The 16,486-nt window shown below is 36.6% G+C and overlaps 2 protein-coding genes across 8 annotated transcripts; one reads left to right on the top strand and one right to left on the bottom strand.

Annotated features, from left to right (window-relative positions):
• The first annotated feature begins 15 nt into the window (after positions 1 to 15).
• LOC134302913 (yjeF N-terminal domain-containing 3-like) lies at positions 16 to 3,671 on the top strand. Its single transcript, XM_062988164.1, has 6 exons — positions 16 to 74; positions 1,754 to 1,862; positions 2,208 to 2,318; positions 2,575 to 2,688; positions 2,776 to 2,926; positions 3,397 to 3,671. Exons 1-6 carry the CDS (start codon positions 16 to 18, stop codon positions 3,597 to 3,599), a joined length of 747 nt encoding a protein of 248 aa, XP_062844234.1. The 3' UTR covers positions 3,600 to 3,671.
• A 33-nt stretch (positions 3,672 to 3,704) lies between these two features.
• On the bottom strand, positions 3,705 to 9,129 carry cirbpa (cold inducible RNA binding protein a). Of its 7 annotated transcripts, none has more exons than XR_010007598.1 (8): positions 9,041 to 9,129; positions 8,137 to 8,244; positions 7,926 to 8,032; positions 7,658 to 7,796; positions 7,375 to 7,558; positions 7,214 to 7,269; positions 4,151 to 4,248; positions 3,705 to 3,987 (listed from the first exon to the last, which is right to left on the bottom strand). XR_010007598.1 is itself a non-coding variant. In XM_062988165.1 (7 exons), the coding sequence occupies exons 2-7, from the start codon at positions 8,234 to 8,236 to the stop codon at positions 6,743 to 6,745; spliced, it is 600 nt and encodes a 199-aa protein (XP_062844235.1). In that variant the 5' UTR covers positions 8,237 to 8,244; positions 9,041 to 9,129; the 3' UTR covers positions 5,948 to 6,742. The 7 variants fall into 7 exon arrangements, 4 of the variants coding, with proteins under 4 accessions (XP_062844235.1, XP_062844236.1, XP_062844237.1 ...); XR_010007599.1 differs by having other exon boundaries at positions 7,214 to 7,266; XM_062988165.1 differs by lacking the exons at positions 3,705 to 3,987; positions 4,151 to 4,248 and adding an exon at positions 5,948 to 6,756.
• Between the last annotated feature and the right edge of the window lie 7,357 nt (positions 9,130 to 16,486).

Raw genomic sequence — 16,486 nt, 5'->3', positions numbered from 1 at the left:
CAGGCTGCAGTGAAGATGAACCACAGCGATGCAGGTTTGGACTGTGAGTCCACACAGATGCTGCGCTACCTCAGGTAAACTCTATTCTCTACAACTACGAGACATTGTTAGTAATGTTTGTGAGATGATAAATACATGAAGATTAAAATCCACTCAGGTTTGTTTATTGTCTTAATAAAGGTTATTATCAAAATTAGGATTTGGCATTTCTTGGTGGATTTGTTTCTATTTTGTGAACATGTTAATGCTCACACAGTATGGAGTATTATAAATACTTAAATAGTAATACATTATTATTGTTTTAAAGCAATATTATAACTTTTTATATCATTTAACACCCAAAGAAATTAATAATCAGTTGTGACTGCTGCCTGAAAACCATTATTACTGCTGTTAGTAGTGTGACAGGATAGGGTAATGAATCAATCTGTTTTTATTCAGTAAAGAACATGTTTCTAGCATTATTTATAGCTTAAATTTGTGTCAGTTTGTCATTCAGATACGTCAAGCTATTTTTACCCTTTTAACTTAGATTTTTGCATGAAGCTGGCCCCATGACTGTTGACTTCAAGTGGTTCTATATCCCAGAAACCTACATCAAATTGAACTTTCCTTGGATGTGACTGCCTGCTGTACTGTCTTCTTACTTAACCCCACGTCTTCTTCACCTTCCCAGTGGGTTAGGAAGAGCAAAAAGGGCCACAGTAAGCCTAAGCAGTGTGTGCTAAAGGTTAAGCACCAGTAGTTCTTCAGCGGGGGTGTCCCAACTTCAGCAGGCACCAGCTAATCTTCTAGGATCTTTGAAAATACTAAAGTTGTGAATTATTAGTGTCCTACAGTACAACACTGTATTAAACAAATACATACCTGATCTCTATCACTGCATGTGTTGCATATTGCCAGTTATATGGGAGCTGCTGAAAAAAGTAGGGATTTTTTTTTGCCCTGTTAAAATAATGATTTACTTGTTTCTTTAATGTTTGGAAAATGGTCAGATTTTGATAATAATAATAATAAAAACTAAAATGAGATGAATTCTGTATAGTGTTAAACCTGTGGCTTTTGACGTGGCAGCTGAATGATGTTGAGGTGCTGACATCTGTTTCTAAAGTTTAAGCTGGGGTGCAGATGTGTCGTCATGTGGGGCCATCTGCACCCTGATCAATACCCAGTTTGAGGTCAGGAACCTAAGAGCTCAGCTCACATCGACCAACAGATCACATAAGGTCAACACTAAGATGCTATTTAGATGGGCTGATTTGTTTATGGTTAGACATCTCACGATAACTGGTTAAAATGCTCATTCACAGTGGAACATGAAAGGCAAAGTCAACAAATCTGGTTATTACATCCTGATGCGGATGGAACAGAGATGTTGCTCCTTAAATGCACCGTGAGTTTGGAATGTTCTCTGCAATACACTTATATGATCTTAATAATTTGTGGAAACCAGCAATGTATAGTTTCAAAATTGAACACTGAGTGCTAAACAGAAATATACGACCGGATAGAGCACCAATCCATCACATTACTCATAGGACTAAGTAACCCATTGAGTTACCCACTCCTAGGGACAGTCTAGCAGAGTCAGTCCACCTTCTGCATGTTTTTGGAAGTTGGGATGAATCCAGACTACTCAGACTCAGAGAAAACTGGGTAAACATGGCTAAAAGGCAGTGATCTGGGTCTGCTTGACAGACTAACATGTTTTTTTAATGTAATTAATCATCTCTTTTACTGTACAATTCTGCAGTAAAGAGGAGGCTGTATCCATGGAAACTGAGTTGCTGGGGGACTATCGATTTGGGCAGCAACAACTAATGGAAATTTTGGGGCAAGCTTGTGCTGTTGCTATTACTAAGGTCAGATTTTCCAGTTCATCTATAATACTCCATAGATTACAGAGAATATAATAAAATATAACTTTTTAAATATTGTCCAGTCATTTTTTGGATATGTATAATCATAGTATATTCAGAAATATATCCTTTAAAAGTAAAAATAATCAAATGGCAGACATATTAAAATAATAATTAGCACAAGATGATATTGTGTAAGCTGTTTGATGTTGTGTTGGGAACATTTTGAGAAGTACAGAGAGGTAAATTTGATTGCTTGTTGATAGAGATAAAACGGCTACATTAAGGGCTTTTGTAAATTTGAGTCCTGATTGATCTCAGCTCAGTTTATCCTTCCTGTTCCCACAGGCATTTCCACTCAGCACCCTGAGTAAGAAGCAGCCCACTATACTGGTGGTTTGTGGGCCAGACTGGAACGGTTGTGTCGGCCTGGTGTGTGCACGATATTTGAGAGTGTTTGTAAGTATGATGCAAACCATAATCTCACTGTTCCAACATTCACAACTCCCTGTAGATACAACAGTAAATGACAAACATTTACAGCCCCAACCATTTTTACATAAGTAACTGTTTAAATGTGGTGTTTGTATTGTGAGAACTTTTTACGCACTTTCCCCATTTTTCTGGTCCTCCAACTTTATCTGTTTCGTTAAATATTTACAAAATACACTGGCGGTACATAAATCTCCTCTCCCGTTCCTCTGTATGATGGCAGGAGTACATACCCACCGTGTTCTACCCAAAACGCACCCCTAACAGCCCTTACCTGGACTTTGCTGTACAGTGTGAGAAAATGGACATCCCTTTCCTGTCCTACCTGCCCACAGAGGCAAGTGAAATTTTGACTTACTGTGCAAATATTTGCGATTCGACTTTCATTTTCTGTTTATTGACCTACTATTATTCTCATGTCCAGGTGCAGCTTATTAATGATGCATATAACTTGGTGGTGGATGCATTGTTGGGTCCAGAGACAGGGCTGGAAGCAGCAAAAGAGCTCTTTCCCAGCATCCTGCTCACTCTCCAGGGGGTCAAAATCCCAATCACCAGCCTGGACATCCCCTCAGGTAAGAAAGTCCAGCATATATTTCAAAGTATAAGTTTTTTTTTCTTATAGGGAGATAATTTATTATTTATAAATTATAAAGTAATTTGCCTCAGTTTACTAGGCCATTAGTAATAACAGTTCCTATCACAGCTCTATATTACAGATATGATAAACCACAACTACAGAAGTAGATATTTCAGTTAAATAAAAGTCTAAAGTGTAAATTTGGATAAAATGACCAGGATAAAGCAGTGAAACATTAAAATGAAAGAAAAATGTGTTTAATAGCACCAGGTTACATAATTGTTCATTATTGGGAGCAAAGAATCAGTTGTTTTTAGTTTGACAAATTAGCCAAGATGAAAACATGTTTACATATAGAGAGGAACATACACATGAAAGATTTTCCAGCCACACAAACCCTTTATATCAGCTATTAACTCAACATTCTAAATCCGACTGTGTAAAGGACACCTTTTATCATTGCAGGTTGGGATCCTGATGAATCAAACACAGATGGAATCAGTCCTGTTGTTCTTATCTCTCTCATGGCACCAAAAACATGTGCACTTAGTTTCTCTGGAACACATTTCCTTGCTGGACGTTTTCTGCCCTATGATATTCAGAAAAAATATGATCTTAACCTGCCAAAGTTTCCCAGTACAGACTGCATTACAGAGCTCCACTTCTGAACCTGTTCATTATTAGGAATGAATTGTCAATTTTAGAAATTGCAGTTTTAGGTACTGCGGCTAGCTTGTAAGCTTTAGAAGATCCTGATAAATAAAAGAAAACAGTTCTGTGTGTTCAGTGATTTTTATTCATAACTTGTTCACTGGAGAAAAGCTACAAACAATGTGCCATATCACATAAAGTCTTAAAAACTTTCGCATTACTAAAAAGGAAACGTTTTATTGAAGTATCCGCTTAATGGGTAGTTGCTAAGTGGCACTGTGAAACAAATCGTACTTTGAAGGGGCATGAAAGTCCAGTATGTCATCTTGGCCAACTCATAGGATGAAAACTGCTATGCTGGTAGCTTACACTTCTGCTTTCCCAGCAGTCCTCTAAACACCGCCCCTGCTAACAGAAGAAATAAAACGTTTAGTTATACCAGGCTGTGCATCTGCTGCACCATATTCACAATTAAAACAACTCCTGTAATGATTAAGTACAGTTAACTGTTTTAGTAAAGAATTACAAAATAAAAGGTATAGCACCGACAAGAGAAATCAACACTAACCTGGATTATAATCTCCACACTTGGATTTGAATCAACACTGCTACACGGGGGTGTACTGATGATGGTCTGTGCAACCGGTTTCAGAAGATATCTTCAATCTAAACAATAAACAAACGGGCAAACGTTAACCATGAACACAGTCTTGTTTAAAACTCAAAGTAAATAAGTATTATGTGCAAGGGAAATTCACAAAGTGTTCGTTCTGATTCTATAGGTCACAAATTGGTTTTTAACTCGCAGGTGGTACATAGCAAGCAAAATCCACATGATACCTCATCACTCGGGACATACTGACAGGTATGGGAGTAAAGTGGACTGGCTTCAAGTCACATTCTAAAGCATCTTGTTAATCTGAAGCCAAACTGTTACATTTTGATAAAAGCAACAGGTAGCAAAGCCTCAGGACACCATGCAGATGCATCTTAAAGAGAGACTTTAGGAACGTTTGACCTCAATGGTGTGACAGGTAGACATGATAAAAACACTCTTGCATTCTTTAAGGCACAATAATATGAACTATGTTTTGAAGTTTGTGAACAGAGCAAAGGAAGGTTACCTCAGGTACACAGGCCTACTCTTTCTCCATAGATCAAATAGCTCATGAGTAGCAGCTTTCTCTTGTTCCAATGACAGGAGGCAATCGCTTCGGTAGATGCAACACTTCGTTCTCCAAAGGCAAGACAGGAATTTCTTTACAAAGGTACAGCTTGTGGATGCAATCACATTTTGCAATGCATTTAGTTTTTTTTAATTAGAGCTCAAAGGACAGATATCGACCAGTACAGCTTTCTATCAATGACATTGTGCCAGGCATGTGAGAATTGTTTTGTGCAGTTAGCTGGATAATAATGTTCTGAGAATAATATAATAATGTTTAAAAATAATTTTGGTTTTGTTTAACTTAATTTTAAACCAAATTGCATTTAAATAAAGTTAATCTCAAAGTAGGAATGCCAATAAACTTGTCATTAGTACCTAATGTATATTGAGACAGCATTTTATGGACTGGACTTCCAGAGTTGGGTATTTGGCACATTAGTTTACCAAACCCCAAGAGCACAACTAGTCCTCAAATCTAATTAGCCAATCCAAATCTTGTACTGGAGGTCCTAAACCTTGAGGGTTTAGTTAAAGTTAGGTTTATTGTTTTGCCTGGTCATCACCATGCATTGAGAAGCAGAGCCATAAATTTGAGCCAATCTGGACATGCAAGGTTTTTAACAGGAGCACACGGGTGTCCAGACCTCCAGTCCTCGTTCCGATTCCTCCAGTGCATTTGAACAGTAAACAGAAAATGAGAAAGTAATTGTGTAAAAGCAGGTTATTAAAACAGTAGCCTCTTTGGCATTTTTATTTTAAATCTACATTTCACATTTTTTTCAAAGTTGACCTGGTTGCCAATTATTTCTTGCTTTGTTTTTCAAGATAGCATGAGGGGTGTACTAAAAAGTTACCAGTAAGCAACAGCCATACAATTGTTCTAGTTAGTTGTTGCATAACTTCATACATGCAGCATTTTAGTATAAAAAAAATGACCTACATTTAGTTTGCTACTAGTGAGGGATTCATTTTAGAAATTCAGAAATGCTTGGCACCGTTTGATTTTTTTTCTCCTTTATTTTGCTTAAACATGTCTGATATAACTTCAATTACTAAATTTAAATTTAGTATTAAAAAAACAATCACCAAATCTCTGTACTAGACTGCAGAACTGTAGTTGTTAATGTTCTATTTAGGTACATTTTAATTCAAACCTTTACTGAATCAGTCAACATTATTTTAAAAGCACAAACAAGATCAGATTTTCAAATGGTTTCATTTAATAGGCTCCGTGAAGCCAACAAAAAAAAAAAAAAATTCTTGGTTCATGGATAAGTACAAAGAACAGCACATTCTTCCCAGTTTGGGGGGAGTAATAGTAGTAACAGGTTTTAGAGCAGGTAATTTGTCCACATTACTAAATATATTGAGTGTCGGTCCATCTTTGCAGCACAAGTTTAAAAATGCAAAATGTCGAGCAGAGCAGATATACCTCTGGAAGAGCAAGGTTGAACATGTCAAGCTGCACTTCGACAGCGCCATTGCTGGCCACCTGACTTAAGCAGCGTTCACCAGTCTGAAAGGAATTTACCTTTTGTATACTTGACAGAGGCGTTTTTCTATCATTTATTAAACAGTTGGTCCATTTTACATCGACTTACAGTTGCCATTGTATCTATTCTCTCTCCACTAAGATATCACAGCTGCTTAAATGCCCCTTAGAGGTAGATGTCCACTAACTAAAATATAGGGCAACCCAAAGTATGGGAATGCAGAACCATACAACTGAAATAAGGTAGCTGAAGCAGTAAAAAATAGCCATTCTGTGACAGCTGGTCAGGGCAGACTATGTGACCAAGAAGGTTCAAAACTAATTATTCAACAAAAAGCAACTGTTGGGGCAGCCGTGAAACAATTCACAGCTAATACAAAAGCTCCCTACCCCCGCATTCAATCCCATTGACATAAAAAAAAAAGAAACTACATGAATAAACAGATCCTTGAGGAGCACGTCTTTAGAAAACACAGCCAGTGATGAGTTGGTCTTGGGCCTTATTCATGTGCAGCTGAGGAAGAAGCAGGCACATGTAAGATATTGAAGCATTTGAACACAGTTTAACACAAGTTAACCCTCACAGCGATCAGTCCGGGAAAGACGAAGCAAAATGCTTGTGGCTACTCGACTGACTGGGCCAGAGGAAAGGCACATGTTATCGGCTGTGTCTGATTCTGAGGCCAAGTGACTTGACTAAAAGGTTTCTTTATATGCAGGCACCATTCACCACACTTGAAGTGATTAAGGTAACATGAGACCCTCACTTTGGTCTTTTAACTTATTATATGAAGTCATGTGACTGATTTTAACCAGTCATACAAGCACAAGTTCAATTACCTAGCATAACTTAAAGGCTTGGGGTTTGTTCTCCCACAATCATTATCAGAGGCACAGATCTAGTAATATAAGAAAAGTTGGTGCATTAATTTTTTTAAGGCCTGCCACAATGCATTACATGCAATACATACCATAGCCATCATAGTTGTCTCTGTAAGAGCCCCCACGACCTCCATAGCCAGAACTTCTGAAAGAAAGAAAACCATTAAAATAGGAACACTGAGCATTTGTTGGTGCTATGAGACTCTTAGAACAAAAATAATAAGTACTTTTAGCTATAAATACCTCCTACCTGTCCCGGTTGTATCCTCCACCACCTCCTGAGGAGTAGCCACCACTCTTGTAGCCTCCACCACCACTATAGCTCCTGTCTCCACCATAACTACGGTCACCACCGCCGTATCCTCTGTCTCCACCGCCGTATCCTCGGTCTCCACCGCCGTATCCTCTATCTCCACCGCCATATCCACCACCACCTACAAAAACACAAGATTGTTGTAATAACAGAACAAACAACAACAATATTTATAAAAAAACCTAGCAAACGTGGGCAACCCAGAGACAATTAGCATTACCTCTGGGTCCACCTCGCCCTCCTCTAAAATATCCACCTCCTCTTCCACTTCCTCTGAATCCACCGCTGCCTCCACCTCCAGAACGTCCGCTGCCTCCCTTTCCTGCCTCGTCCACACGGATCGCCCTTCCATCCACGGACTACGTCGGGGGAGGGGGGGGAGAGAAGTAATGTATGATTACTCTCAAATTCACATACAAGCATGTATGATCTCTCTCTCTGAACACTGGTTCAGGTCAGTTCACCTAAATTTGAGGGATATTACATACCTTTCCATTCATTCCCTCCATGGCATCCTTTGCATCATCGGGATTCTCAAAGGTGACGAAGCCAAAACCCCTGGATCTGTTGGTTTCCCTGTTTCTAGCAACATGGACTGCGAGGAATATAAAGAGTCGTGTAAGATAATATGTCACCTATAGTTGTGCATGATTATTTATATAGTTATTTGTAATCAATCATAAAGGCTTAAACTCTCACCGTTGCTGATGACTCCGTATTTGGAAAAGGCATCTTCCAAGGACTGTTCGGTTGTGTCAAAGCTGAGACCGCCAACAAAAAGCTTTCCTTCATCAGACATGGTGAAATCTGTGAGGGGGAGACAAACTTTGTTAATCGATTTGGGAACAAAAAAAAAAAAAAAAAATCCATTTAATCCAAAACATTTAATATTATCTATTACTATCAATAATGCACTAAAGTTCCTTTTAAAATTTAGTACGTTTAGTTTAGGAAAAAATTTCATTGTAAGTAGGATTAAAATAAGATAAAGAGAATATTTACATAGCTAATAAAAAAAAGTAAAAGTAAAAATATAGTATAATATGTTTATGTTAAGTAAATACTGCGATTATAGTTAAAACACGAGTAATAATTATTAAATGGTAGGCCTCGTTGTCTGCGCCATTACACGTGTAGGCCTCAAATGTAGGTCAGACAATGCATCAACAGTTTTTTTTCTACACCGCTTTTACGGCATGATAGTAGAATATCCGCCATACAAACTACATCAGGCGTGTTGTCGGAAAAGAGGTGGGAAAGGAAGTTCCACCATCCCCCATTTTCTTAGAAACGTGCTCGGTTGTCGAACCACCACCATTTTAGTTCGAATAATGTAGCGGGAAGAAACAAAAGATCCGAAAATATGTTATATTTTTTAAAAGAAAATCCGAATTGTAGACGTTTTATGAATACGCAGCATGAATTTAAAAACGCCAGGCCTGTGTGGTTAACGGCTTGCTAACCGCACCATTTTGCGCAGCATGAAGCCGAGCTTCTCACGACGAGAAGAAAGACACAAAAAACACAAAACTCTCTATATTCTACCTAATAAACATTACATATAAAGAAAGGCAGGATTAAGAAGTATAAAGTTCAAACGTACCTGTTTAAAAGTGTAGATAATAAGTAAAAAAGCTGTGCTGTGGCAGACGGACCTTCTGGGTGGAGAAGAATATGGCGGGATGGGAAGAGCGGCGGGTTTAGTGCAGCGAGAGGCGGGAACAAGTTACCTCAGCAGCACATCATGAATAATTCAGTCAGCATGAACAATGACGCGACTTAAATTACAAATATACTCTAAAATATCCACTAAAAGCTCAAATAAAACAATATACTAAAATAATCAACAAATAATCTTTTACAATTAAACCGAACATCAGCCTCTGAAACAGTATTAGGTCCTTAATATGTCACGAAAATCATTATATTTATTATTAACTCTCTCACTGATTATTTTATAAAAAGGTCTTAAATAAGTATGATATATCAAACCCTACTTAAAAAATAAGGGTTTGTACACTAAAATTATAGTTTGTTTATATTGTAAATGACTGAAATAAGATGCCAGTGCCTCACATACTTAAACACACAATTATTATATCTCTCACTGTGATTATTTTATTAAAAAAAAGATTAAAAATGATGATGTATAAAACTCTACTTAAAGTCTAAGTTTTGTACATTAAAATTATAGTCTGTTTATGCTGTAAATGAAATATTGTACCCAGTGCCTTACATACTTAAACACACAATGCAAAAAAGCACAAACACTTTTAAATACAGTTCTTTAGATTTCATGTACTCAGCCCCTGAAAATTCAACCTAACTTTCTTAATATAAAAACAGATTTTCAACAAATTCCTAGAATGTATTTATTATTATCTCTCTCACTGTAATCATTTTATAAAAAAAAAGATTAAAAAAATGATGTATCAAACTCTACTTAAAGTCTAAGTTTTTGTAAAGTCTGTTTATATTGTAAATTAGTGACATACAATGCCAGTGCCTTACATACTTAATCCCACAATGTAAAAAGCACAAACACTTTTAAATACAGTCCTTTACATTTCATTTAGTCAACCCTTGAAAATTCAACAGATTATCAACAAATTCCTAGAATGTATTTATTATCTTTCACTGTAATTATTTCATTAAAAAAGATTTAAAAATGATGATGTATAAAACTCTACTTAAAGTCTAAGATTTGTACACTAAAATTGCAGTCTGTTTATGCTGTAAATGAAATATTGTACCCAGTGCCTTACATACTTAAACCCACAATGTAAGAAGCACAAACACTTTTAAATACAGTTCTTTACATTTCATGTACTCAGCCCCTGAAAATTCAACCTAACTTTCTTAATATCAAAACAAATTCCTAGAATGGATTTAAGCTATTCTTTTTTTGTTGTTTTTCATTAAAATTTTATGATAAGTGGTAAAATTGTGGTTTTACCCATTTAAATCCAGAGTCTATAAAATGTTTTTCATAAGAATTGGTTTTATCAAGACTTTTGTTTTACTGTCCCTCATATACTTTGTTATTACCCAGTGTTTTTTTTTCTTTTAACAGTTTTTCTTCAACAATTTAAAAGTAATTCAAATGTATGAAACATTATAACATACAAAGGAGTTCAGATATAAACTTATATTGTTAATTAATCTGTGGGCATTATCATTTGGACATTCCATATTTTTAAGTGTTGTATGTAAGGCATAGAACTCTCACATTTCTGCACAAGATTTCATTTAATAGCTACAAGTGGCAAGTTATGACTAATTTAAGTAGTATTATGTATTTTTGTGCTATAAGTTGTGTAATCAGTCCATTAGTGCATAGACTGACTAAGTTATTATTTCAGGTTTTCCAGGAGTCAGGAGTGACTGACAGAGCCACAGTGAGTACCACATATACTGCTTTTTAACCAAGAAGGTGTGCTGTAGTTTTAACAAAAGAATATCAAACAATCATTTACATTACATTTACATTTTCAGCATTTTATCAGACGCTTTTATCCAAAGCGACTTACACAATGAGCGGAACACGATGAGCAATTGAGGGTTAAGGGCCTTGCTCAGGGACCCAACAGTGGCAACTTGGTGGTGGTGGGGCTTGAACCGGCAACCTTCTGTTTACTAGTCCAGTACCTTAACCACTAAGCTATCACTGGCCAATCATTCGGTGATGTCCATATAGACTCTTTCAGAAATGCTTATCTACTGTATATAAATATCTATATAAAACGTGTCCCTGGGTTTGAGTAAGTGAATCAATCAGTAGGTGTGTGGTGCATTGTGAACCCCTTACATGGGTAAATTTAATACTAAAACTAAATTAAACAATGGTGTATTGAGATAGAACATGAGGCACTTATGTATTTACACTAATTTTACAACCTTATCATACAGTTTTCCTTATTTAAATAATTGGTGCATTGTTATATTTTGTATTTAAAATGATAACAGTTTGAACTAAAAAACAAACAAACAAAGAATAATTAAAATATTTAATTTCAATTTATTTTATTAGCTTTATTGCTCATTTATGGAACTTACAGTGTAAGTTTTAGCTTTAGTAGGAGTTTTCCCAAGTATTTCATAATAATTTTGGAAATGCAGTTAAAATAGTTTTTATAAAGGTATTTGTTAAAAAAAATTCAATAGCTCATTTCATATACCATCATTCCCAGTTTATCTTGATCCCACAAAGTCTCCTCCCAATGTTCTACCAGTCAAGTGCAGATTTATTTGTGTATTCATGTCTGTCTGGTGGCTTCTAAGTTGCAATCAGAAGCAAATGTGTGAACGACAGTGACATTAACATTCATGAAACTTATTCAAAGTGGATAGCCATCTTGCTCCTCCCCAGAAACACCTTAGATTTACACACCAAAGAGCTTTCTTCTGGTCTGTTCATTATAATACAGTTCAAGTTTTACATTTGTTTAGTTCCTCACCCTGGGATTTTCTAATCCTATTGCTACAGACACATTCATTCAAATCGAACCCACCAGTATTCCAGGAGTCATTAAAGAATGAGTATGGTATCTGTTTGCTGGGGTATTTTTCTAAGTATGTATGTTTTTCTGTCTATTTTATTGTGTTACCTCCCAACATTTTGGGACATTCAGATTTTTTTCTCTTTTGCTTACACATGAAATATGTTGTAAGTTTTTCACTAGGTTTACCACTGTTGTGGGACTGTTCATATAGCTTCCATTTTGCAAATACAGTACTGTACTTCAAAATCTCTCTGGGTCCATCTAGTGGGTTGTTTAAGAAAGAGATTTTCAGTAATTTCCAGTGAAAGTGGTACAGCAGCAAAAGACCCATTGTAAGATACAATAATACATATTTTCCTTGTGGTGTAATGGTCCTGAGTTTCGGGGGTTTCAATCCAGACCTGTGTTCACAAATACAGGAAGTGTGTGGCAGGAAGTGAACCCAGGACAGACTCATGGAGCATGTTCTAAAACTCTGTACTACATATCTGTTATTATTTAACACTACAACAGCTTAGTATATCACATATTACATATCTCATCTAAAATATTTAAGGCTAGGATACTTCTTAAGTTTTTTATATGACATACTAAATTTTTTATTCTATTTATTCAATTACATAGTGTGTACTACATTACTTGTGTACTTTAATTATTTTTGCTTTAATGTACCTGGAGCTGCTGTAATAACTGACTTTCCCTATGGAATTAATAAAGTTATCTATCTATCTATCTATCTATCTATCTATCTATCTATCTATCTATCTATCTATCTATCTATCTATCTATCTATCTATCTATCTATCTATCTATCTATCTATCTATCTATCTATCCATCCATCTATCCATCCATCCATCCATCCATCCATCCATCCATCCATATCAGTGCACCCTTAGTGTGGGTCCCAAGCCCGGATAAATAGAAGCATTATGTCTGGAAGAACATCAGAGATTTGCAGTTTTATGAATGCTTTATCTTTTTGTTTTGCTGCATACATTGTTGCTGAGTCATTTTACTGACCAGGCCAGTCATGATTTTAAGTGGCCACTATTTGTAGACAAGGGCTCTCGCTTAGTGGCTTGTGAGGCTGTCTAGAGCGATATATTTCACCAATCTCAAATACCAGGTCAAACTAAGGTAATTTGCATTTGACTTGGCTTTTATGATAAGATATAAGATGAGTGAAATATATATTTTACAGTGCTGACTGAAATCAAGCCTGACTGTGTGTAAGTAAAATTGGTCATCCAAGTAACCGTGGTATTCCAGTGTTGGATTATATACACACCGCTATGTAGCACTGTCATTGCCAGGCATTGATGTTTGACAAGAAGATTTGACTTGCAGTCATCATTCCAGTTCATCCAAAAGGTTTTCTGTCTTATGTACTCCAGTGCTCTATCACCAATCGAGCTAAAAACTCACATTAGATTTTTTTTTTTTTTTTTTTTAACAGTATTATTCCCTGGCCTCTAGAGGTCAGTGTTTCTCTTCTTTTTAATGCGACGACCTGCATGCCATTTTGTTTACAAGTGGCTCAGTAGACAAAGTGGCAGTAAGTAAGTTTCTAAGTAATATTAATTAAGGTTTTAAAAATAAATTTACAAATAAGGTACAATATATTTTTGCACATTTAAGGGACTGAATATTTCTTTCTTTTCTTTAAACACTGCTTCAAATGTAACACTATAAAACCGGCAAATTACATGTATTAATTTGGGGTTTTATAGCAATTTACAGTTGTAGCAGTATTTAATCCAAGTATTTTATATTTAAGAACAATGCTCAGCAGCATAACTGACAGTTTGACTGAGATTGAAACCAGTGTATAAATGGCACAGTAGCTCTTAATGAGGCATTTAAATAACATCTAAATAAAAACATAATTTACTCAAAAATACATGTAGACCCCCAAGGATTAATGGTGCCTGTACATGTGCATGCCAGACACTGGCTTCTGAAACTCAGTTTGAGTAATAATTGGAGTGAACTTTTCCTGTTTAGCTTGGAGAATAGCACATCATTTATTGCCAAAAACAATGAAATGCGAATTTTTCAGATATGATATGAGTTTGATTCTAAAGTTTCTTAATGCTGTTGATACATGGCCTCAACTTTGTGTCTGTAGTGTTGTTAATGTTTGAGAAAGACCAAAGTCACAGACAATCAGTATTGTTTTTGGCTTTGTCTATTATGAACAGAAACTTCTTACATTTTCTAGACATTTCTGTAATGTTATAGACTGTAGACGGTAAAGTCTTTAAATTCCTTGCACTATTCGTTCATTTTATTTTAACTGTGACTGTCCCCTCTGTGTCAAATTTGTATCTCCCATTCTCCATCATCCCCAAAACCTTATAGTGGTGTCGCATGACCGCCAACACTAAAGACTAAAGAGAAAGTGAGGGAGCGAGAGAAATAGAGCAGAAAAATAATGGAAATAGATGTTGAGAGGACTGTGCAGTGAGTGTAGAAGACATTTTGTTCCAGACAAAGAGAGTAGGATCAGATCCACCCCCGCCTGTCCAATTCGGCCCACCAGCCTGTCTCAGAGTCTAATAACACCGACAGCACCCACTCCTGTACCACTGCCAGGCAAAAATAACCCCAGCGTAACCATGGCAACACACTCTCGACGCTAGAGCCGGCATAGGGAGATAAATAGTGGCGATGGATGAGGAAAGAGAGAGATGAAGAATCAGAGATAAGATCAAGGGATTTGGAGGGAGGCATCAGGCAGAAAAAAGTAAGGAAAAACATAGTCCAACATTTGGTGATCAAAAATGATCACAGGAGAAGTACTTTGAGTATAGCATGTTTCTCCAAGCCTGTTACCGCTCTATGTAGGAGTCCAACACTGACTAAAGAAGAGCCTAATGACTTTAAATATGTTGGAGGCAGTGTGTGCCTGTCTGTGGTTCTCCTCGACCAGCATGAATGGCATGAATGAGGCAGATATTAAAATTGCATTAGGGGGGAAATAAAAAAAAGAGCATTTGTAAAGCAGGAATGCACATTGAACAGGGCACCAATACACTACAGGGCAACACACACAATTTAGCAAAGTAGAACAGACAAGCCACCTTCTGCATATTTATGGGGTGGTCGGAACCTGGTAGTACCTGGAGGAAACCTAACCGGAGACATGCACACATACACACAGCATATACTCCTGTTGAGCACTTTGTTAGGAACACAAATCTGGTATAAACATGAATTAATTATTTTAGAAGATGCACCTCCCATATTTGCAGCCCATGTGTTGCACTTTGTCACCTCCCTGTAACCCAATTATCAAATGAAAGGGACCCCCATAGGACCCCCACTGACTGGATTGCATGTTTAAATGGTGGACCTATTTCAGCATAGCACTGACATGGTAATGGCATTGTAGTGTGAGTTGTTCCACACACTATTTCAAAACTTTGAAATGCACTGACCTTTTTAAGTGAAGATTAGTTAAAGTTATTTTAAAGTTATTCTCTTATCAGGTCTGTTTGTTAATCTTTATCTAGATTAGCAGCAGACACTTTTCTGAGCACTTTTCTCGAGTCTCAGCATCAGACCACTGTGCCCAGATGTAGAGCACTCTTTTTTCCTCAGCACTGACAGTAAGGTTTTTAAACATCCCAATAATACTGCTGCACCTCATATGTTTATTCCAGAAAAAAAACACACACCACTATTTCATATCCATGCACAAATAACATCTGGATTCAACATCAGAAGGACCAACGTTTCTGTAAGACAAAGTAAGACTGTATAGGGTTGGGTGACTAAAGACAAAACCAAATCCCCATTTCACCCTGTTGTTGTTCATTTTGTCTCAAGCCACCCAAAACAACTCTTCTCTTCTGACTGTATGTTCTCCTTACACAGCATTTCACTCATGCTGAACATTTTCTACAGCACAGATGTCCTGGTGCATGACTTATATTTGGCGGCACACTGTTCTAGCACACCAACACATCAATACCAACACACACAAACACAGTCGTCTCTCACACTCACCCACCCAGTGACACTATTTTTATATCACTGCCAACTCACTGCCCATTTTAGAGCTGGCTTTTGTCAGAAAACAATACAAACAGAGCTGGCAAACAGCTCAGCCAGCAGAAATCATAACTAAAATATAACATAGCGTTATGTATTGATGGCAGTGTATTGAAGCAGATTATTTTAAAGCCAGTAATACAGTCAGCTACAAAACTAATGGCACCTTGGTAGAAATAAAATAAATAAACAATAAATACAATATTATGAAAAACAGGAAGCACTGGTTTGTGTCTGAGAAAATGAGAGATATTTAATGGTGATTAAAATTGTTGATGCAAATTGGATGCCTGCAACACAGTCCAAAAATGACAATAAAAAATTGAATTAATAAAATCATGTTTTGCACCTTTCTACAGGTTATGCTCTCATGATTGGGTAAAAAAACACAAATATTTATGAGCAAGGATGAGTCAAGATCTGCCCCATTACAAACGGTTTACCATTCACAGTCCAGGAGAATTTTTTACATAAAGCAAAGCAAAGCCAA

The sequence above is a fragment of the Trichomycterus rosablanca genome, chromosome 25 (assembly GCF_030014385.1).
Source record: "Trichomycterus rosablanca isolate fTriRos1 chromosome 25, fTriRos1.hap1, whole genome shotgun sequence".
In the NCBI taxonomy this organism is placed as follows: Eukaryota; Metazoa; Chordata; class Actinopteri; order Siluriformes; family Trichomycteridae; genus Trichomycterus; species Trichomycterus rosablanca.
This window is presented reverse-complemented; position numbering and strand designations above follow the sequence as displayed.